Below are 22494 nucleotides of genomic sequence, written 5' to 3'. Positions count from 1 at the left end.
TTTATCCCTGAAGACTTTTGTAGTCCTCATAATATGGATCATTTCAGCTATTGAAAGAATTTGGCTAAACCTGATGGTTTTGGAGATATATGCGAAAAACTACTTTCTGACCCCTATGTTCTATTTTTAACTGCAGCCATGTTTTTCGACAAATCAAAAAATCCCCACATCAGTTCTATGCAGGATACTCTAAGGAACATTCATACCAAGTTTGGTTCCAACTGGTCAAGTTGTGTCAGAGAAGAAGATTTTTTAAAGGAATAACATAAAAAATAGCAAAAAAAAAAATGTTTAAAAAGGGCAATAACTCCAACATGGCTTAACAGATTGAAATGAAATTTTGACCACAGATAGATCTCATCACGCTGAACACTTTTACCCGTCAGAATATGGCTAAACCTAACGGTTTTGGAAATATATGTCAAAAACTACTGTCTGACCCCTATGTTCAATTTTTAGTAACTGCAGCCATTTTTTTCAACGGAACTAAAATCCCCATATCAGTTCTATGCAGGATATCCCAAGGAAAATTCATACTAAGTTTGGTTCAAATTGGTCAAGTAGTGTCAGAGAAGAAGAGTTTTGAAAAATTGTTAACAATTACGATGGATGACGACAACAACGTACACCAAGTGATGGCAATAGCTCACCTGGCCGAAGAAATTTAATATATATATAAAAAAAAAATCTCTTTTTTTTGTAAATAATTTTAAAATGGAAAAAGAAACAAGCCAAAATCTCTGGTTCTGCTGATCAAAATCAATTTCCTATTTTTTGAGGGACTTTTATATTTTCACTAAATGTGATGTGGGGGGGGGGGGGTTACTTAGCACAATGTGTGTACCTTCCTGTTCCTAACTTTTTTAGGGGGACAAAAAACAAAACAACATCAACATTATACATTTTTATAATTCTGAAATCCTTTCCTGTTGTCACTCATGTTTAGTACAAGTTTACAACAATAGAGACAACATTGACTACATGTATTTATACATTATATTATTTTGCATCCTTTTTCTACAAAATGGACGAAAAGAACCGTGTATTGTTCTATAAATGTCTAAATTAAATTAAATTAAATCCAAGATCCCAAATATTTGTTTTAAATTTATAAATTAATGACTTAATGCAGTAAGTATTTTCTTTATAGGTTTGATCAAAATATGAATATGCCAAAATAAATTGGTAATTTTTCATTTACCATGAACAGTTATGATACAATAAAAAAAAATAAATTTTAGACAAAAATATGGGAGACAATTCTGTCAAAATATTTTTTTGGGTGCAAAATTTCAAATGAAAATTATTGGAAACAAAATTTTCAGTTTCAACACGAGCTTTATAAACACATGCCAAGTGCTTAAGTCCATACACTGAAGAAGTATTGTTTCAATGTTTAGTCACCTGAAATAATTTGATGCTTTAAAAATGTCAAAAGTGAATGTTTTCACATTACAAGAAATTGTGACAGCAGTTTATACAAACCAATGTCACACTCTCTATCAAATGCTGAACCAACAGCGTCTTAAAATTGAAAGCACCATGTTCTAGATTTTGAACTCTGATTCTTCTATGTGTCCAAAATTTAACCTTTAACCTCTCACTGTGGATGTAATGGCATACTCCTGGGGTCTGGGACACCTGGGGCCTCAAGATTCTGTTGTAATTGCATCAGCCATCTTTTGGTGGAATTATCATCTTTAAGACAATTTGAGAATGTGCTGTCTTTCAGTTGGTCTGGTAAGCACTGGCGTAAGGCTTCTCTTGCTCTAGAATGTAATTAATGGTAAAATGAAGACAGAATCAAACAAGAATCTTTGAGCAAGGGAACAATAACAGGCAGGGCTGCCAGCCAGGGTTCCTAAAAAAAGGGGGGTGCTAGAACATTATTTGCCATTTTTTGTCACTTTCACACATGAAACCGACAAATTTTTCCAATAAAAAAGGGGATGCCAACCCCCTTGATCTACAACTAAATAATTTAAGCAGGTGCCATTTGCAACATGTTCAAAGTGTTTTTTTTTTTATTTCCTCTAAAAACAATGCAAATTTTTGTCATCAAATTTAACCCCAAGGCAAAAAGAAGTGTTTTTTTTTTTTTTACATCAGAGAAGATTTTACAAGGACTACAAACAAAGCGGAAATCGGCAAAATCGGATGTCATTATACAGTAAAAAAAAGAATTGTAACAGTAAAATCCGGATTTAAAACAGCGAAATTTCACTAAAAAGTGGAACAAAATCATCCTTGTTACATGTAATTCTATGAGCGTACCATTTATTTTTTCCCAATTGCTAATTTATATACCTGGAAACTACTGGTATTAAAGATATGTCCTTGTGAAAGAAACAAATACTACTGGCTACCAGAAGCTAAAATCGCTCACCTGCTTCATTTTTAGCCTTTCAAAAGCAATAACTCTAGTAAGGAGTCATTGATCGAGTAAAAACTTCTGTATGCCTTACAAGAATCATTTTATCGATTGAATGTTTTTTCTACCTATCATAATTTTCAAGATATTGGCTAAAAACTGTAAAATGCATTATTTTTCACCATTCAAGGGCAATAACTCTAACCATGAGTTGTCCTACAACTTCAACCCAATAAAGAATTTTGTAGTGCTCTCCAAGCTGAAGAAGGGTCTCACTAACCACTTCCTGGTCAAATGGCCACCCCCCTATGTAGTACCAAAAACACACTGAACCTAGACATATGCATTGTAAGTGCATTATTTGTGTGTATTATGATTAAAAGTAGTCAAAATAAAGCTGAGAATGTGTACTTTAAAATCATACATGAAATTAACTACAAAAGTGTATGAATATTGTTTACATGTGTGAGTAATTTGCCTCCATGCTGTCAGTTAGCAGAACAGGTAAAAATGTGGATTTTCAGTATTATTTATTCAAGTAAATTTTGTAAAGAATTTCTACAATCATGGTACAATTAGCATAATGATTTTGGAAGCCTTATTTTCCAAGCTTCGCAACTGTATGCAACTTTAAGATGTCATTTGTCCTGGGAATTCACAGTGAAACTTTGAAAATTACATTTTAACATGTGAAGTAATGGAAATGTTAGAAGTGGTTAGTGAGACCTATGACGGTCACATTTATTCTCCAATATCTGTTCTAGTTTTGAGACATGTAGAAATCGGTGACTTGACACCTGTTGTCTAAACATAGCAATGGTGGCCATGTTTTATGCTTGATCTATATAACTGACACAATTATCAAAGTAGATACCATAATGATGCTGGTGACCAAGTTGCTAACAATCTACTGAATGATTTCAGAGGAGAAGATTTTTAAAGAAAAGTTAATAATGACTGACTATGACAGACAGCAAGTGATGGCAATAGCTCACATAACTTATGATCAGGTGAGCTAAAAACTGTAAGCAAAGCTCAGTAAAGAACATCCCGGTCTCATAGTCGCAAAAATCACAGGACATTGATGTCAATTCAGTTTGAAAATAAATCTCACAAATGGTATACCTATAAACAGCTACTGTCAAAATATCAGAGAAAACTGTAACCAAAAAGGTGCTGACAAACACCATGGATCATATATACCCCCTGCTTTGAGAAGGGGTATAATAATTTAGTTGGAGATATTTTTTTGCCCATTTTAAGGAAAGTCATAACCCTTGGAAATCTTTTGAACACTTGTGTAAACCATTTCACATATACCTCATGTAAGCCTCAGAGCAAATTGGATTGATTTCATTCTGTTTCAAATGAATGCTTGATAGGCTTTGGTTAAATTGATTATGATACAAACTCTTCACTGAGTTATGTCTCTAAGTTAACAGTAGATACCTAGGATTATCTGACAGTCTCAAGTAGCATCTAACAACATGCTTCAGAAGTCTGGCTGAAGGTTCTTTAGATAGATGTAGTACCATTTTCCCCTGTAAAAATTGAAAAAAAAATTATGGGTTTATTTTCATTTGGTGATAACAATGCAAGCTTATATACTAACTCGATTATGTACAATTAGGTGATCAGATTCCCATCCTTCCTTCAAAATTTTGAGAGAGAAAAGGGGACATAACTCAAAACAGTAAACAAATTATACCACATCATTGTAAGGGGACATAACTATAGAAAGGTAACTACAATATACACCATAATCATAAGGAGACATAACTACAGAAAGGTAAATACCATATACACCATAATCATAAGGGGACATAACTACAGAAAGGTAACTACAATATACACCAAAATCATAAGGGGACATATCTACAGAAAGGTAAATACAATATACACCATTATTGTAAGGGGACATAACTACAGAAAGATAAATACAATATACAACATATTCGTAAGGAGACATAACTACAGAAAGGTTAATGTGATATACACCATAATCATAAGGGGACATAACTACAGAAAGATAAATACAATATACACCATAATAATAATAATAAGGAACCACATTTACAGGCAACACAAAAACTCTTGAAAGGCAGTTTTGAAGTCAATCTAATTAACATTAGACCTATCAATTGTTTCATTCAGTCACTGCATGTAGGATCTAACAACACTCCATTCTGCTCTCTGTTCTGATGACATTTTTCTGAATCATGGGGTTTTTCCCTTTGAAATAATGCTTTCAAATTGGCTGATCAGAACAGAAAGTGGAATGAATGTTGTCAGTGACCACATTTACAGGCACCACAAAAACACTCCATTCTGCTCTCTGTTCTGATGACCTTTTTCCGAATCATTGGGTTTTTTCCCTTTCACATAATGCTTTCAAAATCATGAATTGGCTGATCAGAACAGAAAGTAGAATGAGTGTTGTCAGTGACTGAATGGAACAATTGATAGGACTTATTTTGTCTATATACATGAAATTGTTGAACATATTTGATCAAAATGGCAGGTCACAAAGTGAAAAGCAAGAGAGATATTCACACAGGAAATTGTTGTTGATGAATTTAAAAAACAATAATTGACTTTCTTTGTCCCTGGATTACATTCTTTTGATTACCGCTATAACCTTGGTTCCCTTGATTACTCTTTCAGGTAGTAAGAATAATGGAAAAGTGGTTATGTTGGGAATATTAAAAGTGATTTTTCCCATTCTAAGCCTGTGATTAAAAATGCATGAGAAACAGATTCTCCTCCATAGCTCTGCGGGATTACAAGTTTCTCTACTTTTGATACTAAAATTTCAGATTTACCGGTAAGTAACCCACTCGCTAAAGCTCGAATGAAGAAATCCCCTTGAGACTGAAGAAAAATCTATATATAATTCTTACCAATATCATAGCTACGTGTGAAAATCGTTCATATGTCTGACAAATGTAAGAAAGACCAGTCTCATCTAACAAGATCTTCTGTAGAATAAATGTAGCAACCTACAAAATAAATTAATCAACAAAAATAATATTCACTGACATGTATTTCAGAGGCTTTTGCAAGCCTAAATTCCTAACAGGAGCTCTTTACTATATAACAATAAGGACTGAATTCATCTATATATATAAAATTGTGGAACATATTTGATCAAATTGAAGAAACAGTCAGATCCCTAATGTCTTACACAATTGATGATCTTCTAAATTCAGGAAAAACTCATTGACTTTTTTCCCCACTTCTATTAAATATTATTTGGTGTAAAATAGCAGGTCACAAAGTGAAAAGCAAGAGAGATATTCACACAGGAAATTGTTGTTGATGGAGAAAACCAATATATAAAGCCCCAAAAATGCTCTTACTTTCTACAAATAGAAAACTAGGATTCATTTTGAACAAAATTTCAGATAAAAGTCCGGCTGTATAATTCAGGTACAATTACCAATTAGGAAGAAGTTTTGTTCATGAAAAAAATAAAAAAAATGAAAATGTCTATGTATCAGCTTAGTGGCATTGTTTCGGAGTAAAAGATAAAAGAACAATAACTTCAGTGAGATGCCAATGTAAGACAAAACAGAAGCAATTATTGTTCTTTTGATGGTGAAGTAAAACTGTTTTTGACTACTAGTAGTTAAAGAAATATGGCCAAATACTCTATTTATAGCTAAAAAATTACATAAAGTTACAACAAGTCCAATACCATTCATACATATATTTAACTTCATATGTGTCTGTATGATGTGCCATGGCTATTTCAGGCAAGCTTCTGGGTCTGCCTTGATTGTATTCATCACTGCAGCACGGTAACAGAATGATAAAATTTTTGTTCTGGTGTGAGAGCCTGGTGAAAGAGGAAATCAAAAGCCTAAGCCCTTCTCCTTGACCTTACACTAATTATACACTACCAATACTCATTTTTCTAGAGAGTTCACTGGCTAGGTCCATGATACAAATCAGAGAAGTGAAATTGGATTTAAAAGCCTAAGCCCCTCCCCCCCCCAACCTGCCACTTCCTTCAAACTTCCTATACTCAGTTGTTGAGATTTCATTGCCAGACTCGATGATACATTTACCTACATGTAGGTAGAGCCATATGATTCATGTATAGGTGGAGGTAGGGAAAGGAGTGGAATGGAGTATATCTTATTGCCTATGCCCCAACCTGTTACTTACTTCACACTTCCACTACTTACCGTTTTAGAGAGTTCACTGCCAGACTCCATGATACGGAGACAGAGGGGTATGATTTCTGTCGTTAGGAGGAAGTTTATTACTTCCTGTTCATCAGTCTGCAAAACAAATGAAAACAATTTGATGAAAATAAAAGTGAAAACAAACTATCTTCTCAATTCAATTTGACAAAAATAAATATGATATTCTCAAATCAATTTATAAATAATAAGCAGTTAGCACTAATACAAATTTTCATAGAAATGCTGACAATGGTGCGTTTATCTGTCAAAGTTCTATCATTTGATCTGAAAAATGAAATTTTAATACAATTGATTTAAATCCTTTGCTAATAGATCCTTCATCCTTAAAAAAATGAGACAAAAAATATCAAACAAGATTCTATGCTATAATATTGAACTGTGTGAAGTTCCTCTGATCTGACTGGCAAAGTTAGAGCCATTCCTGCTTCTTTGGGCAATATTGCAGGACCCATGACTGCCAGAATTCAGATTTTCATTGATATTGGTAGCCTTTTTCAAAACTACCTCATCCTTCTTTATTGGGAAAATAATTAGGTGTCATATTTTTAATTTGGAAATTAGGAGTAACCTTAAGAACCTTAAATCTAAAGTTCAGATGATTTATTTAATAGAAGAAAAATAATTAATCAGCTATGTTCTATCAATGGACTTCCTATTGGCAAATAGTTTGGATATTTTTGGTAGCCATTTTTTGGACAAATTGGGAAACTTTCATTAGGTGGAACCAGCCTTATTTTGGAGGTAATACAATATAATGTCATACTGTCATATTAACATATCTCAGACTGACAGCGTAGGAAATGTTTTGTTTTTTTTTGCAAACTCTGGCATAAAGGAACCAACATCTATCATTGGTTTGTATTTTCTATACCTGTATAATGTATCTTACCTTGACTAAACCCAGACTGGTCAGATTTCTTACCTTGACTAAAGCACCTATAACACCCAGACTGGTCAGATATCATACCTTGACTACAGCACCTATAACACACAGACTGATCAGATATCTCACCTTGACTAAAGCACCTGTAACACACAGACTGGTCAGATATCTTACCTTGACTAAAGCACCTGTAACACCCAGACTGGTCAGATATCTTATCTTGACTAAAGGTACGAGGACAAAATTAATTTTGTAGTGCATTTCAACAGACCCATCTTGACATATAAAAAAAATTCCACCGCTTCAGACTCAATAAAACTTCACGAAGTTATTTTTTATTTTTAGCAACTTTGCTCCAGAGACCCCGCAGACATGAAAAGTGACCACTGCCAAATGTTCTAAATTTTGACCTTTTTTATAGAACCAAATCACAACTTCCACATAAAATTACAGAATGAAAAAAATCCCTTGTAAATTTGATCTTTGCCCTACATTTCTGCAGTACATACTATGCAATAAAGATTATGGAAGCAAAGAAAAATTCAGGAAGAAACACACTAAAGAAAAGGAACTATATTCGTATACAATAAAAAGTCAAGGGGAATAATTTTGATCTCGTACCTATTAGATCGGCTTATTTTGAAACTGAAATAAAGGCTTCATCTGTGGAAAGCTTATTCATTTCTGAGTCTAACTGCAAAGTTTTACAGAAATTTGTTGAAAAATAAATAATTTATGGCAAATTTTATATCAATGGTATATGTCGAGACTTCAAGTTTTTGCAGATTGGGTGAAGTGTCCTCTAAGTAGCCTCCATTCACATATTTGACAGATTTTCTCTTTTTTTTCTTTATTTCCATTACATTACATGTTCCTGAAGTAGAAAACACCAGCCAGTCAGGTTTCCATCTGATTTAAGACAGAAATATGTTTTAAGACATGACACTGCAGTATTAGAGCATTTTCACCTAGTGCAGGAGTACTTGAAAAAGAATGAATCAACCCAAACTTACTTCCAAAGTACTCTAGACACATTAAATGTACTTTAAAAATAACCAGAGGCAGTGTTTTAGAGTAAACTATCAGATGGGGTAATTAAAATCAAGCCAGGACCAGGGTTGTAAAACTGCGGATTTTGGTAAATATGCCATTTTCACTAAGATTTCACCCCTACAGCCACAAAATAGTGAAAAGATATTTTAACATGCATGTTTTGATGCTTATGTGGTACATATGAACTCATCTGGATGTTTCTTTTTCATATGAAGTCAGGTTTTTTTCTGCTTTGAGGCTTTTTAGTGTATGACCAGCTCCAAAATAAGTGTTTTTGGTCAACTCAGTAGGGGTTTAAGTGGCACATGTATTCAAAATATATGTAAAAGAATGGGAAATCATGGTTGTTTTTACATTTTTAAGACATTTCTCTCTCATAATCCAGAATTTCATACCAATGCAGTGCAAGGGAGTATTCCAAGAGGTTGAGACAATTGACTAACACTGTAAGTTTGCCAAATGACCTTTGCCGCAGGTTAAAAGCAGATTGTAAATGTTAAAATTTTTACCTTTACCCTGTCTACGGCTTATGAATAGTGTTTATTTGCTGTTATTATGACACTGTGTGTGCAAAAAACTCAAAATGAGACAATAATTAGCTCATTTGCCCAATTTTACCCTGATGCCATAAGCAATTACGAGTTTTACATTGAAAATCCCATAGAAACCCATTTTTGGACTAAAATGCAAAAAAAATGAGAAATGAAGTAGGGTTTTTTTGCCACATTTCATGTTTATTCCATGAATTCTGAAAAATAACCCCCAAAACACATAAAAATAGCATGTTTTACAAAAATGTGACCTCTCTTATAGGTACAAGGACACAATTAATTTCGTAGTGCATTTCAATAGACCCATCTTGACATATAAAAAAATTCCACCGCTTCAAACTCAATAAAACTTCACGAATATGGAAACATGTATAAAAGCAGATATCTATAAGAGTACCAGAAAAATTCACCATCATTTTTTATTTTTAGCAACTTTGCTCCAGGGACCCCGTAGACATGAAAGTGACCACTGCCAAATGTCCTAAATTTTGACCTTCTTTCAAAGGACCAAATCACAACTTCCACATAAAATTACAGAATGAAAAAAAATCCCTTATAAATTTGATCCTTGCCCTACATTTCTGCAGTAAACACTAAGCAAATAAAGTTTATGGCAGCGATGAAAAAATTCAGGAAGAAACACACTGAAAAAAAGGAACTATATTCGTATACAACAAAAAGTCAAGGGGAATTAATTGTGATCTCGTACCTAAAGCACCTAGAACACCCAGACTGGTCAGATATCTTACCTGCACTAAAGCACCTATAACACCCAGACTGGTCAGATGTCTTACCCTGACTACAGCACCTATAACACCCAGACTGGTCAGATTTCTTACCTTGACTACAGCATCTAGAACACCCAGACTGGTCAGATATCTTACCTTGACTAAAGCACCTATAACACCCAGACTGGTCAGATTTCTTACCTTGACTACAGCACCTATAACACCCAGACTGGCCAGATATCTTACCTTGACTAAAGCACCTAGAACACCCAGACTGGTCAGATATCTTACCTTGACTAAAGCACCTATAACACCCAGACTGGTCAGACGTAGATACTCAAAAGGTCGTGTTTTACTGACTGTGTGTAAAAATGGGTACAGGAAAAGTGGTACGTGAGCTGAAAAATGGATTCAATATTATTAACAAATTTTATCATACTTTCATCGATGTATGATGTATATTACACTGTCAATTGTAGACCATAGCATGTCTTGTAAAAAAAAGTTTGGATATTTGTACCCCCCCCCCCTCCCCCCCAAAAAAAAAAAAAAAATTATAATTTTCATCGTCTTGTCAAATCCTTTTTTTTCTTTGTCCAATTTTGAATTGACAAGACAAATCATAGTAGTGGAAAAATTTTCATATCCAACAATTTGATGGAGGTATACAGTGATTATGGCATTCAACTGTCCATTTGTTGGTTCATCAACGTTTTCTTGTTTATTTGATATTTTGACCTATATATAGGTATACCACATTATGTGATCTGATTTTATAGGTATGCCATATCATATGATCTGACATCAACTTCCTGTCTGACCACTTTGTTTATATTTTGACAAAGCCTATATAGGTATGCCATATCATGTGATCTGAGATCAACTTCCTGTCTGAAGACTTTGTTTACATGTTGACAAAAGCTTATATAGGTATGCCATATCATGTGATCTGACATCAACTTCCTGTCTGACCACTTTGTTTATACTTTGCCAATAGTAATTATGGGAACCAAGGTTATAGCGGTAATCAAAAGAATGCAATCCAGGGACAAAGACCAGACATGGAAGAGCAATCAAGGGAACCAAGGTTATTGCGGTAATCAAAAGAATGTAATCCAGGGACAAAGACCAGACATGGAAAACAGACATACACAACGAAGAACATAAAGTAACCAAAACCATACATACAAAGCAACAAAAGTAAATGAGCAACTCGGACTCCACTAAAAACTAGGAGCAATGGACCAGGTGCACCGGTAGTGTAAGCATCCTCTGCTTTTCTAGAAACACCCACCGAGTTGCTCATAAAAAGTGAAGTCTGGGGTAGACAAACGAGGAAAAGAAAACTATGACCTGTTGAATAAATCAGTTTTCATGGTGCAGATGGATACACCATAACGATCCACAAGTTCATGATGAGGACCATAAAACTTCTGTAGTGATGACTTCAATCTTGTAGCATCATAACCCTGTTCCAGAAGCCTATTTGTTAGAGTTCTAGCTCGATACAAAAAGTCTGTGTAGTTTCGGCAAGCTCTGGCATAACGTATGAGTTGTGATATGAACACTCCATATGCAGGTGCTGAAGGGATGTTGCCACAGATAAAAGGAAAGTTGACAATTCTGAATGAAAAGTCATCACATTTGTCAGAAAGTTTGGTCAATAGTTTTCCTTTACCATCGATTTCTAAGTGTAGGTCAAGATATGAGGCTGATCTTACAGCTGACCTTACCTGACAAAAGCTTATATAGGTATGCCATATCATGTGATCTGATATCAACTTCCTGTCTGATGACTTTGTTTATATTTTAACAATATGGCTACTAGGGAAATGGGGTAACTTGAAAAAAGCTTTGCTTTCATGTTTTCTAGTTATGTAGTAAGTTTAGTGCTCCCTTCTCAAACTAAAATTGACACACAACAAAAATTTGTGTTAACTGCACAACAAATCATAATAAGTATTTAAGTGAAGCTACTCAGTGTATTAACAGTCAATAACAGTGCACTAACTTTCTATAAAACTGGATGAAGCTTAGAATGTGGGGAAATGTGAAGCCAAACATTTACACAGGTTCTAGTAGAATTCATACATCAAAGTTGTTTTCAAGTAAGTTGACTGTTATTGTCTTTATACCAAAACAAAAGAAACATTTCATTTTAAGCAAGTAAGTTCAAAGCAGGCAACATTTTTGTAACTTCAAGCAGGCAACATCCTTGTAATTTCAAAACACTGTAATGTTACAACAGAAATTCCATTCAATCCGTGACCATGTATTACTGTAAATTGAAGGTTAGTGCACTTTGACAATTTAATTAGAATATTTTCTGTATAAAATCTCCCATACAGAATCATTCAAGCCTAAACCTCTCCACTTTACCTACAGGTTTTAATCTTACCTTGCAGGAATGCTGAGCGAGTTTCTGGATGTGATGCTACACACTGCAGTAACGCCAGGGCATTACATACTCTGTTGGATTGATGTGCCTACAAAAGAACATAACCATATGATGTACGTTTCACATGTATTGTTAAAAATTGAAATTCATCTTTTTCCCAGTTATATTTGTTTCCCCTAATGAAAGCTGCACACAATGATACTGATATAAAATTTCATATCAATCGCTTTGTTCTTCAGGCCTGGGTTTTAGAAGGTGAAGTGAGCAAAAACTTCTGATGTCATGATATGATGTCACAGTTAATAAAGGTAACAATAAAATAACTGAACACTAATCCTATTTGTAATCAAGTCAAGTCCAAAATAAATCTGACAAAATAGATATTACACCACCGGAACAGCTGGTAACACAATGGTCCTGACTTGGTACAGGCACTATAAATGAAATGGTGGCTTAAATCTAGGTTTTACAGCATGCTAAACCTCCCTCTTAAGAATACTCTCAATTCATTTTTTGTTTTTGGTACTAGGGCCAGATGTAAACATGCAATCATACACACAGTTGTAATGTGTTACTATCTAGCTAAGTTGATGAATTTACAACTGTGACTAAGTCTAAAGGACTGTACAATGTTACAATTTTATTTTTGGCAAAATGCACAAAATCTTAACTTAAGAAATGTAAAAAAAAAATGCAAATTGTATTCCTTTGCATCATAGCCCAGACACAATTTAAAAAAAAAATTATCACTACCATTTGAATGAAATAACGCTATAAAGAACTGATATGTCTTCTTTTTGTTAAGACAGAACAGTTATAAGCATACATGTACATGTATAGCAACTGATTTTATTGTATGTGCAATTCATACCAAGTTTAATTCCAATTGGTCAAGTAGTGTCAGAGGAGGAGATTTTTGAAAGAAATAACATTAAAAATAGCAAAAAAACGTAGAAAAAGGGCAATAACTCCAACATGGCTAAACAGATTAAAATGAAAATTTTACCACAGATAGATCACATCATACTAAACACTTTAACTCCAGTCACAATTTGGCTAACCTAACAGTTTTGGAGATATACCAGGTATGCAAAAAACTACTGTTTTTGTAATGGCTGCCATGTTTTTCAACATATCAAAAATCATGATATCCTAAGGAACATTCATACCAAGTTTGGTTCTAATTGGTCAAGTAGTGTCAGAGGAGAAGAGTTTTGAAAAATTGTTAAAGACGACGGATGCCAAGTGATGGCAATAGCTCACATGGCCTTTGGGCAAGGTGAGCTAAAAATGCTGTAAGAAGAAGAAAACATTTTTTGGTTGGGCGATGGTTTGAATATTTCTTTGTGTGTAGGTAGGGAAACTAACACTATTCTTATTTAGGACTTAGGATCACAAACTAATGTTTTAACTTACAGTGAGGTGTGGAGGGTTAATAGCAGGATATATATTGACAATTTCCTGAAGCAATGCTGCTACTGTTCCAAATGAGTGCCATAGCATAGGAGCAAGGTCTGGCACTACCTCTCTCTTCTTACTGTAAAGAAAGGACAAAAAGGTGTTTTAAAACTAAGAACAATGCACATATGTGTAAAAATGTGGTTAAGTGAAATTGTCAAAGCCCTAATTTGTTTAAATTCCTGCAGAGAACTCTCATTTACATGACTTCATATAAACACTGCAAGTAGTTAAAATACATAAAGTTACATGCAAAAATAAAATACAGACTTAAAAAATGATTGATTTTTCATCTTGAACTTGATGTACATGTACCATCACAATGATCAAGATCAATATTGAAGGGCACCTTGTCTCTGTGATCAGCAGTTGTCAGTTTTCTCCTCAATACTTTATGCCCCTGACAAATGCCATAAATAGAAACTTTGGGTCCATATTATTTCACTTTTTCCGTTTTATTTATATTTTATTTGTATGTAGTTCCTTTTTACCTTTTCAGCATGGCTATTGTTCACTTATTCATTATTCTTAAAAACTGTACGGCTATTGAATTAAACTGACTGCAAGCCAAGGCATTTTCTGTGGTACCAGGGTTAGTAAGTTACAAACCTCAATTCCTGCAAGGCATTTTCTCTGGTATCAGGGCTGGTAAGCTGAATAATCCATTGAAAGATTTTCTCTCTATCAACTGGGGTAGCAGTATTTGGGGTAGAAACAGGGGCAGCAGTGGTGTTCATTTGAAACAGCAGCTGTATCTGAAATGAAATTATTGTACAAAAATATACATTGTATGTAGTGGAACTATAATGTATTTCTGCAAACCAAATTGTGCTGTGTTAACTACTACAGGCCAACAGTCACTATATAAAAATTTCTGAAAAATGTATTTTGGGCCTATGAACTTGAAAGTTAGTTGTGAATACTGTTATTGACTGGGTAAACATGAAATACATGTTATAAATTTATGACATGTAACATTGAACTACCTGAAAAATACCAGGACACAATATCCAAAAATGATAAACCACAGCAAGGAAACTAAAATTATCAAAAGTTTAATTTAATTTAATTTTGTTGTAAGTGAATATAACTGATCTAAAGTAAAGTGGTCCTCTAAAGACAGTAAACATACAAATTTGTCTTTAATATTTGAAGCTTAAACATTTTTTATATCTAATGTTTATAAAGTCTAAAAACTATTTGTAATATAATGAAGTTTGTTACATTTCATCAAAAAGCGGATTTCTTCTCCTGTTTCTGAAGAACATAGTTAACCAAGTTAATGTTGGCCTGAAGACCTACATAGTGTTCCTTTTCTATTTCAAGATCATGGTCACTGATTGTTAATTTTGTTATTGTTTTTCATTTTTTATAATATCCCCTTACTCAGTGTTCTCCCCATGTTTTTCAGATAGCGCTGTATTCAGCGGGCAAGACACTGCGTTAATATGTCTCGTGTCGAAACATGCCACTTTGTATTTACTGTATTACATAAAAATTGATCAGTGTATTAAAATGTACATTTGTACATTGCTGTTCATGTTTACATGAATTATTTGTTGGTAAGTATTTTACCTTTTTCTTCTTTTGCAGTAATTGTAACTTTAATACCATTTATTAAATTTACATTTTAAATTAACAGAAAAACTAAAGACATTCAAATTATGATAAGTTATTCTTCATAAATATTTCCTCTAATTCATACACACCCAGTGTTCTTCAAAACTTTGCTGACAGCAGACCCATTGGAAATCACTATTTTTCATTTTGTTTTGGGGCCTCAATGGCTGATTTGAATGTGATATTCATTTGATTAAGAGCAATCTCAATTAAACTCATTTTCTAGTCTTAGTAACTTTCAATATATTTATAGATTTAGAATATTATCTAATCAGGTACATGTAATAGACTGCTCTGGTTTTAATATTCATGTTTCCAAAAATTTTCAGAAAGTATTGTGGTGTTGACCAATTTGAATGTAGGAAAAAAAGTCCTGGATAACAAGACAGAGGAAAAAAAAGTTGCAAGAAAAAAAGTCACAGGAAATAAAGTCACCATATACAATTTGCATACAAAATGTAATGGTCAGTTATATGCCAGAAAATGGTCACATATCTATAAGAAAAAGTCACAATATATTTTGTTGAAATTTTGATTCCTTTTTTTTCTATTTGTGTTTGTTTGTTTGTTTGTTTTTATTTTTGTTACTTTTTCATAATTCTTTTCATTTTTAATCTCCTGTGTTTTCACCATTTACAATAGAGACATAAGATTTAATTTGAACTCATCCAAATAAAACATTGTTATAAGTGTAAAAAAAATGTTCAATAATTTAATTTTTTGTTCACTTAAATCAAATAATAGTTCACAATTTTTCGTATTTTGATGAAATTTACTTTAAAAAGAATCTATTTTTTTTAGTTATTTTTTTCTAACAACAAGGAAGCCTTTAATTTCCTAATTTAATTGCATTTTCAAAAATTATCACTCACATAATGTTTATGTTACGAATAAAAGAAGATGCCACATACTTCCTGACCAAGGATGACAATACCCAGACTTGATCTATATTGAAATTTGTTTTACATTTAATTTATGGTCATTGCAAATTGTAAAAGCTGCAATACAGAGACCAAATGGCAACAATTCAGAGTCATATGAAACCATAGCCAGGAAGTGGGATTTTTTTTAGTAAAATTACTTTTTCTGGCATTTGATATCATGACTTTTTTCCCTACATGTAATGGACTATTTTCTTACAAAATATATATTGTAACTTTTTTCCTGCGATTATTTTCCGTTTACCACCTAGTTAAAACCGGGAAAAAACATAAATCTTATTCTTGTTATTAAAAGTTGGCACACTAGTCATTTTGTTTTGTTTTTAAATATTATGTTTTTAGGTAGTTTATCCATGACAAAAACCCCATATCATAACTTACAAATTCCCCCCCCCCACCTTTTGTACTATTCTTAGACTTGGGGAATTTTAAAATCTATTTCTCAATTAATTTTCCTGCCAAAAAATGTGCTCTTGATACACAACAACATGGCAATGTAAACAAAAGATGGCCATTTCCTTTTTCTTTTCAAGTATCTGATGGAATTAATATTGTTTGGGAATTTAATATGTTCTTTTATAGGGTAAATTAGCTTCTTAATGTTAAAAACATCATGTGATTGTGCAATTATTCAACTTTGCATATATAAATAGCCACATGCCTTTGTTCAGGCTTGAATGAATTTTTACCATAGTCAGTTTTGATTGGTTCAGTATAAGATATTAGTATCTGATTGACACCTTCATTAAAATTAATTTGTGGCCAGGTGGGGTGACTGATAATCTTGTTGGCAATGTCATAACTTTAATTGGCTTCAGACACCTGTGCGGTCATGTGGTGATCAATGGACCATAGCATGTTTACTGCTATCGGTTGCAAGAGCTAATTACCTTGGAGGATGCCTTAAATGACCTTGGGGCACACGTTTCCTGTCGTAATCGATTTGTAATCCTAAAATTTAATTTTATAGCACAGCACTTGTAGCAATATAGCACAGTATCAGTCTCGATAGTGCTTTAAGGGCCTAGGGAGAACACTGCTTATTAAATAATTTTGTTCTTAGTTTATTGCCATGATCTTGGTTTGGATAAAGTCCAATTAAAAATGTAATTGTTCATGCCAATACTTTTTTATATTTTTTATGTAATGTTTTTAAAACTAATTGTTAATACAAATAATACATGATGATAACTGTTCTGATGTAAGAAAAGCTTGATGAGTTTATTATCACTAAAATATAATCTGGCATAATATGATAACATATTAAAAATAATCTCTATCATTTTTGGGCAGCGACCTAATTCTTCCATAGCACCAGTGGTTGTTGTATTTTTATTAACTTCAAGTAAATATTTACACAGCTTTTTGTGTACATTCTCTTGCAGTTCAGAGCACAATTTTGAGAAATAACAATTGTAAGATTCATGAGTAAGCTTCTCACTTTTAAAACCACCCCAAATTTCACTGGTTTAACAGAGTGATCAAATCATGAAAAAATGTCTGCTCTTTTGTTTTATTTTATCATGAATTATCTTTAAATAAGCTTTATGACCTTTTCATTCAAGTCTTTCTTGGCATCTGTAATATAATTTGTAGTAAACTAAACAAATTTCAGATTCTACATGTAGGTGCTTGCTCAGAAGTCCAAGCACAGGGCTCATGCTACTGGGTGATTCAGGCAAAATAATTGCCCTGGAGTCACTCACTTTGCCCTAAGACAACACAAAAAGTGAAGTGAGGTCGCCCTGTCATTTTCAGACATTGCCCTAGATTGGTACTGTACTCCCTTTCTTAGCTGTATTTTGACCAGAGTTATCTCTCTTCCGATAACAATTCAAACAAAAATGGAGCCTGTTCAAGAAAATAAATTGTACAAATTTTCAAAATCTATCATTTTAATCAGTGTTTTGTTACAAACATTTAAGACAGGATACAGATGAACATTCTTCAACTCAGCTTACAATAATTCATGTTTTACCGTTCACATTTCATTACAAAATGTGCAAATTTGTCATGTAAGTTTTTTTGGACTTGGGATAAACTAATCTCAATAGATAATTCAGTAGAAGCCCGAAGCGTTTCTTTTGATCTTCATGTTTCATAATAGAACAGTAAATTCTCCATTTCGATGGAACATTTATTAAGAATGAAACTAGTTCGTACTGACCACTACAATATGTCAATAAAGTTCCAGTCTTGATTTGTCAGTAATAAATTTTTAACATGATTATTGATACTCTTGACCAACTTATATCAAGAGACTGGACATTTTGAACAAGAAATCATTATGGAGTAAGTGGGATCAGGAAAAAAACAACAAAATGAAAATTCCGACAGAATGTCACTGCCTGAAATTTTCTATTCCAGGGCTGCTAAAAAAGACAAAATCATTAGCACAATGCAATGCAAGAAGCTTTGCTTTGCTCAATCATATATTAATTTTGTAGAATAAATTTGGTAAGGGGTAAAGGTAAAGATTAGAAATTCAATTTCATGAATATATGACACAGTCAATCATTCAGTCAGCAGGCTGATTTCATTTTGTCCAAAATATTTAGTCACTTACATACGTAGCTTAAAGAAAAAGTACATTTATTTCAATAAAAGAAAATGACTACATGAAAATGCTTACTTATATTGTGTGCATTTATGTAACATGTAACACAAATACTTTTAAAAAGCATTAGTAAATGATGCATGTACAAATTAACTTCTCCCTGTTCATCCCTACTTCTCCCTAGTGTCTCTCTGAAAGAAAAGTCTATTTTCCCTGTTTTTCTCGAGTAGCTTGAGCCCTGCAGGCATGAAGCATATTTTGCTATATATGACTTTATATCAGTTTAAATGGAGTTTGAACGTTTAAGTAATGGCTTTTATTTAGAAACATCTATTTTTTTTTCCTTTTCAAGGAAATAAGTCTTTACTGGTCAAGTAGTTCTTGCCATAAATTTTTCCTTCTCTCCTATGAAAGAAGTTCATGCCCAAAATTTAAGAAACAATGTCAGGGATGAATCTATGTCAACCCGTACCTTCGGCAACTCGTACCTTTTCCAACCTTTCTATATATTTATAACAAAATAGATAATGCGTGTAAAATATACATTTTAGGAAATAAAATATACATTTTGGGAAATAAAATAAACATTTTGAGAATTAATACATAGTCTATATTTTTATAATATATATGGCACGTGTTTGTGTGCAAAAATTAGACGCACATTTTGAGAATTAAGATATACATTTTGATTGGGATAAAAATAAAATTTTGAAAAAGAAATAAGATGTTTGTTTGATTGATAGTAAATTAATTAATACGGTGATCATTAAAAAATAAAGGGCCATTCTAATTAATTTATTTTGAAAAAGAAATAAGACGTTTGATTGATAGTAAAATAATTAATACGGTGATCATTAAAAAATAAAGGGCCATTCTAATTAATTTATTTGGAAAATGAAAATAAAAATTATAGGTAATTAATGATTAGCAGGACAATTAAGTTTATATTATGCTACATCAAAGCTTAATGAGTAATATTTGTATATGTAAATGAGACAATATTCAGAGTAAATGTAAATGAGACAATATACATAATAATTAAGCAATAGCATATCATAGCATGAAATTTATATAGAAAGGTACGAGTTTGTTGGGTACGAGTTGACCTGTACCCGTCAGGGATTGCTGATATTTCGCTCTCAAAAATAGGCTATCATACAACGATTTTCATTGAGGAATAGAATTTTGTTGAGCAGATCAGCGATAATTACATGTACTTTGGTCTTGAAAATGTCAAGATCTTCTCTCTGGTCGTCTCTGACCAGTAGAGAATAGCCTTTAAAGTAAACTGAACAAGATTTAACCGAGAGATCCAAACCGGATATGAAAAATATAAAAACGAAAGCAAAACATGCTAAGTTGGACTAAGCCTATTTTCAAAACGACAAAAGGTACTCATAACATGTACGGGTGTAAACAAAGAAAAAAACAGGTATGAGAGTTGTTTCTATAAGTGCATCATGGCTAATATAGCATACAAATTCAGCTTAAAGCGATCCCTGGTCAAAGTAAACGGTTGCCAAAGAACAAACAGAGTGTTCCAAAAGTGTTTTCGGTATGCAGCAGTTTTCCAGGAAATCAATGTCAATTGGGCGTTTGAGATGGAACGTTTTCGTCACATTGATGTTTGTAACATGTTCGCCACAAATTTTTTTTTTTTTTAATAATCAATGAACGAGGCACTTCGTGAGTTTTATGCTGAGGAAGGATATCTGTTATCCGAAATACATATTTAGACGTTGATATATATAATGTGCCATAAATAAACTGAGTGTGTATGAAAGTAAATGGTCTGTGAACACAACTCACTACCTAATCAGGTGAATACCTGTGACGTATAATTTTTTTTTTACCGACAGTAACAAAGATCTTGAACATTGTGCTATAGACACAGGTTGTGTGTTGATCTATAAAATTTTTGGTCGTTCTCTCCGCGGGACTTCAACTCGTACTGCTGTGACATCTATGGCAACACCGCCTGCACAAAGTCCAGCGCCCTAGACCACTCGGCCAGCTAGGGACTCGAGTCCCGCGGAGGGGACGACCAAAAATTTGCATCGCAAATTTGACAGTTCTAACATCGTTGGGAATTTTTTAGACCTTTCTATATCTTCCCTGTATCAATTTGATCCGATGGAGCAGTGTAGCAAATAGAGTCGTCACATTCTGAGACGTTGTATATATATATATATATATATATATATATATATATAGAAAGGTCTGAAAATTCCCAACGATGTTAGAACTGTCAAATTTGCGATGCAAATTTTTGGTCGCTCCCCCCGCGGGACTCGAACTCGTACCGTTGTGACATCTATGGCAACACCGCCTGCACTAAGTCCAGCGCCCTAGATCCGATGGAGCAGTGTAGCGAATAGAGTCGTCACATTCCGAGACGTTTGTATAATATTGATTTGTTGTGACATGCATCATTAATTTGATCCTCTATCCTACATAATAACATCTAAAATGAACTGTCCCGTACTACCATACATCGTGTACTAAGTTACAGCCCTAGATTAATCCTACGATGAGGAATGACCCGGCCAGCGAAAGCTATATTTTTATATAGCCTAGCTGGCCGAGTGATCTAGGACGCTGGACTTAGTGCAGGCGGTGTTGTCATAGATGTCACAACAGTACGAGTTCGAGTCCCGCGGAGGGAGCGACCAAAAATTTGCATCGCAAATTTGACATTTCTAACATCGTTGGGAATTTTTCAGACCTTTCTATACGTTTATGTATTTTCCCTGTATCAATTTGATCCGATGGAGCAGTGTAGCGAATAGAGTCGTCACATTCTGAGACGTTGTATACATATATACATACGATGACGAGGAGGAAAGATTTCGTGCAAAAAAAAAAATGCACATTCCTCTTAATTTAATGCTTGATCATAACTTTGCAAGGAAAAAAAATATACCTACATTTCAAACAAATTAAAGTTAAAACAATACATCCCTATGTTTATCCCGGTTTGCCCACATTTAATTACACCAATTATCAATTAGTTAAATAGACAAGAAATGCCAAAGGGTTTACCGACCATAAGATTGCATAGTCTGTTCAAAATATATAGGAGTCATATATATGTTTCTGCGCACGTGTATATAGAAGATTTCGTTTTCACTGTGTAGTGTCTTCTTTATATAAAAAATAGATGAATGATATATCTCAATATACTTTATTCATACTTCACTGAAGTCAATTACAATTAATTTGAACAATAAATATAACAATATTGAGAAGTAATTTACTATTCTATCAGACAATCATAGCACGTATAAATTATTTTGTATTATTTAAACACAATTTAAGACACATACTGTATAAAACAAAATACATGAAGCACTATACATATCACAAAACAATGAATTTACGAATTATGCATATATCATCACAAAACATATTTAAGTAAGCAATGTTGATTCATATTACAAAAATTCAATATTTAGAATGTCGATTGGATATCAGTCTTTAAATCAAGTGAAGTAGATGGGATGCTGCGTCGGCGTAGTCTACCATATTGATTAGTGGTACCTATCTTTGAGTAGCTGAAGTCTGGTGTCTATCACTCTGTATGGTGGGCGAGCACCTCTTGCTGCGTACCGACTATAAATTAGTAGTAATGTTTAAAATAATCTTCTATTTTTCCTATTTCATTGCTATTTAAATTTTACTTTTAAAATAATTGAATATTTATCTGTTACTTCCACAGACAAT

The 22494-nt window shown here is 33.3% G+C and overlaps 1 protein-coding gene across 1 annotated transcript; it reads right to left on the bottom strand.

Annotated features, from left to right (window-relative positions):
- Positions 1–891: 891 nt before the first annotated feature.
- Positions 892–20386, bottom strand: LOC148602251 (CCR4-NOT transcription complex subunit 9). The gene is made up of 9 exons (XM_088552258.1): positions 20250–20386; positions 14263–14408; positions 13612–13732; positions 12196–12283; positions 10089–10195; positions 6562–6657; positions 5272–5370; positions 3821–3912; positions 892–1769 (listed from the first exon to the last, which is right to left on the bottom strand). The coding sequence occupies exons 2-9, from the start codon at positions 14388–14390 to the stop codon at positions 1601–1603; spliced, it is 900 nt and encodes a 299-aa protein (XP_088408384.1). The 5' UTR covers positions 14391–14408; positions 20250–20386; the 3' UTR covers positions 892–1600.
- Between the last annotated feature and the right edge of the window lie 2108 nt (positions 20387–22494).

Source organism: Perna viridis, chromosome 11, assembly GCF_037379345.1.
Source record: "Perna viridis isolate PV_CMFRI_1.1 ecotype Kerala chromosome 11, ASM3737934v1, whole genome shotgun sequence".
Classification (NCBI taxonomy): Eukaryota; Metazoa; Mollusca; class Bivalvia; order Mytilida; family Mytilidae; genus Perna; species Perna viridis.
This window is presented reverse-complemented; position numbering and strand designations above follow the sequence as displayed.

What these genes read in the sequence shown, in the direction of transcription:
- LOC148602251 (XM_088552258.1), bottom strand. Translation starts at nt 14,390, where the DNA reads ATGAACACCACTGCTGCCCCTGTTTCTACCCCAAATACTGCTACCCCA. An exon ending in TCGCTCAGCATTCCTGCAAG is followed by an intron (nt 10,196 to 12,195) that starts GTAAGATTAAAA and finishes TCCATTTTTCAG; the next exon opens with CTCACGTACCACTTTTCCTG. An exon ending in GCAGTGAACTCTCTAAAACG is followed by an intron (nt 5,371 to 6,561) that starts GTAAGTAGTGGA and finishes TTTATTTTGTAG; the next exon opens with GTTGCTACATTTATTCTACA.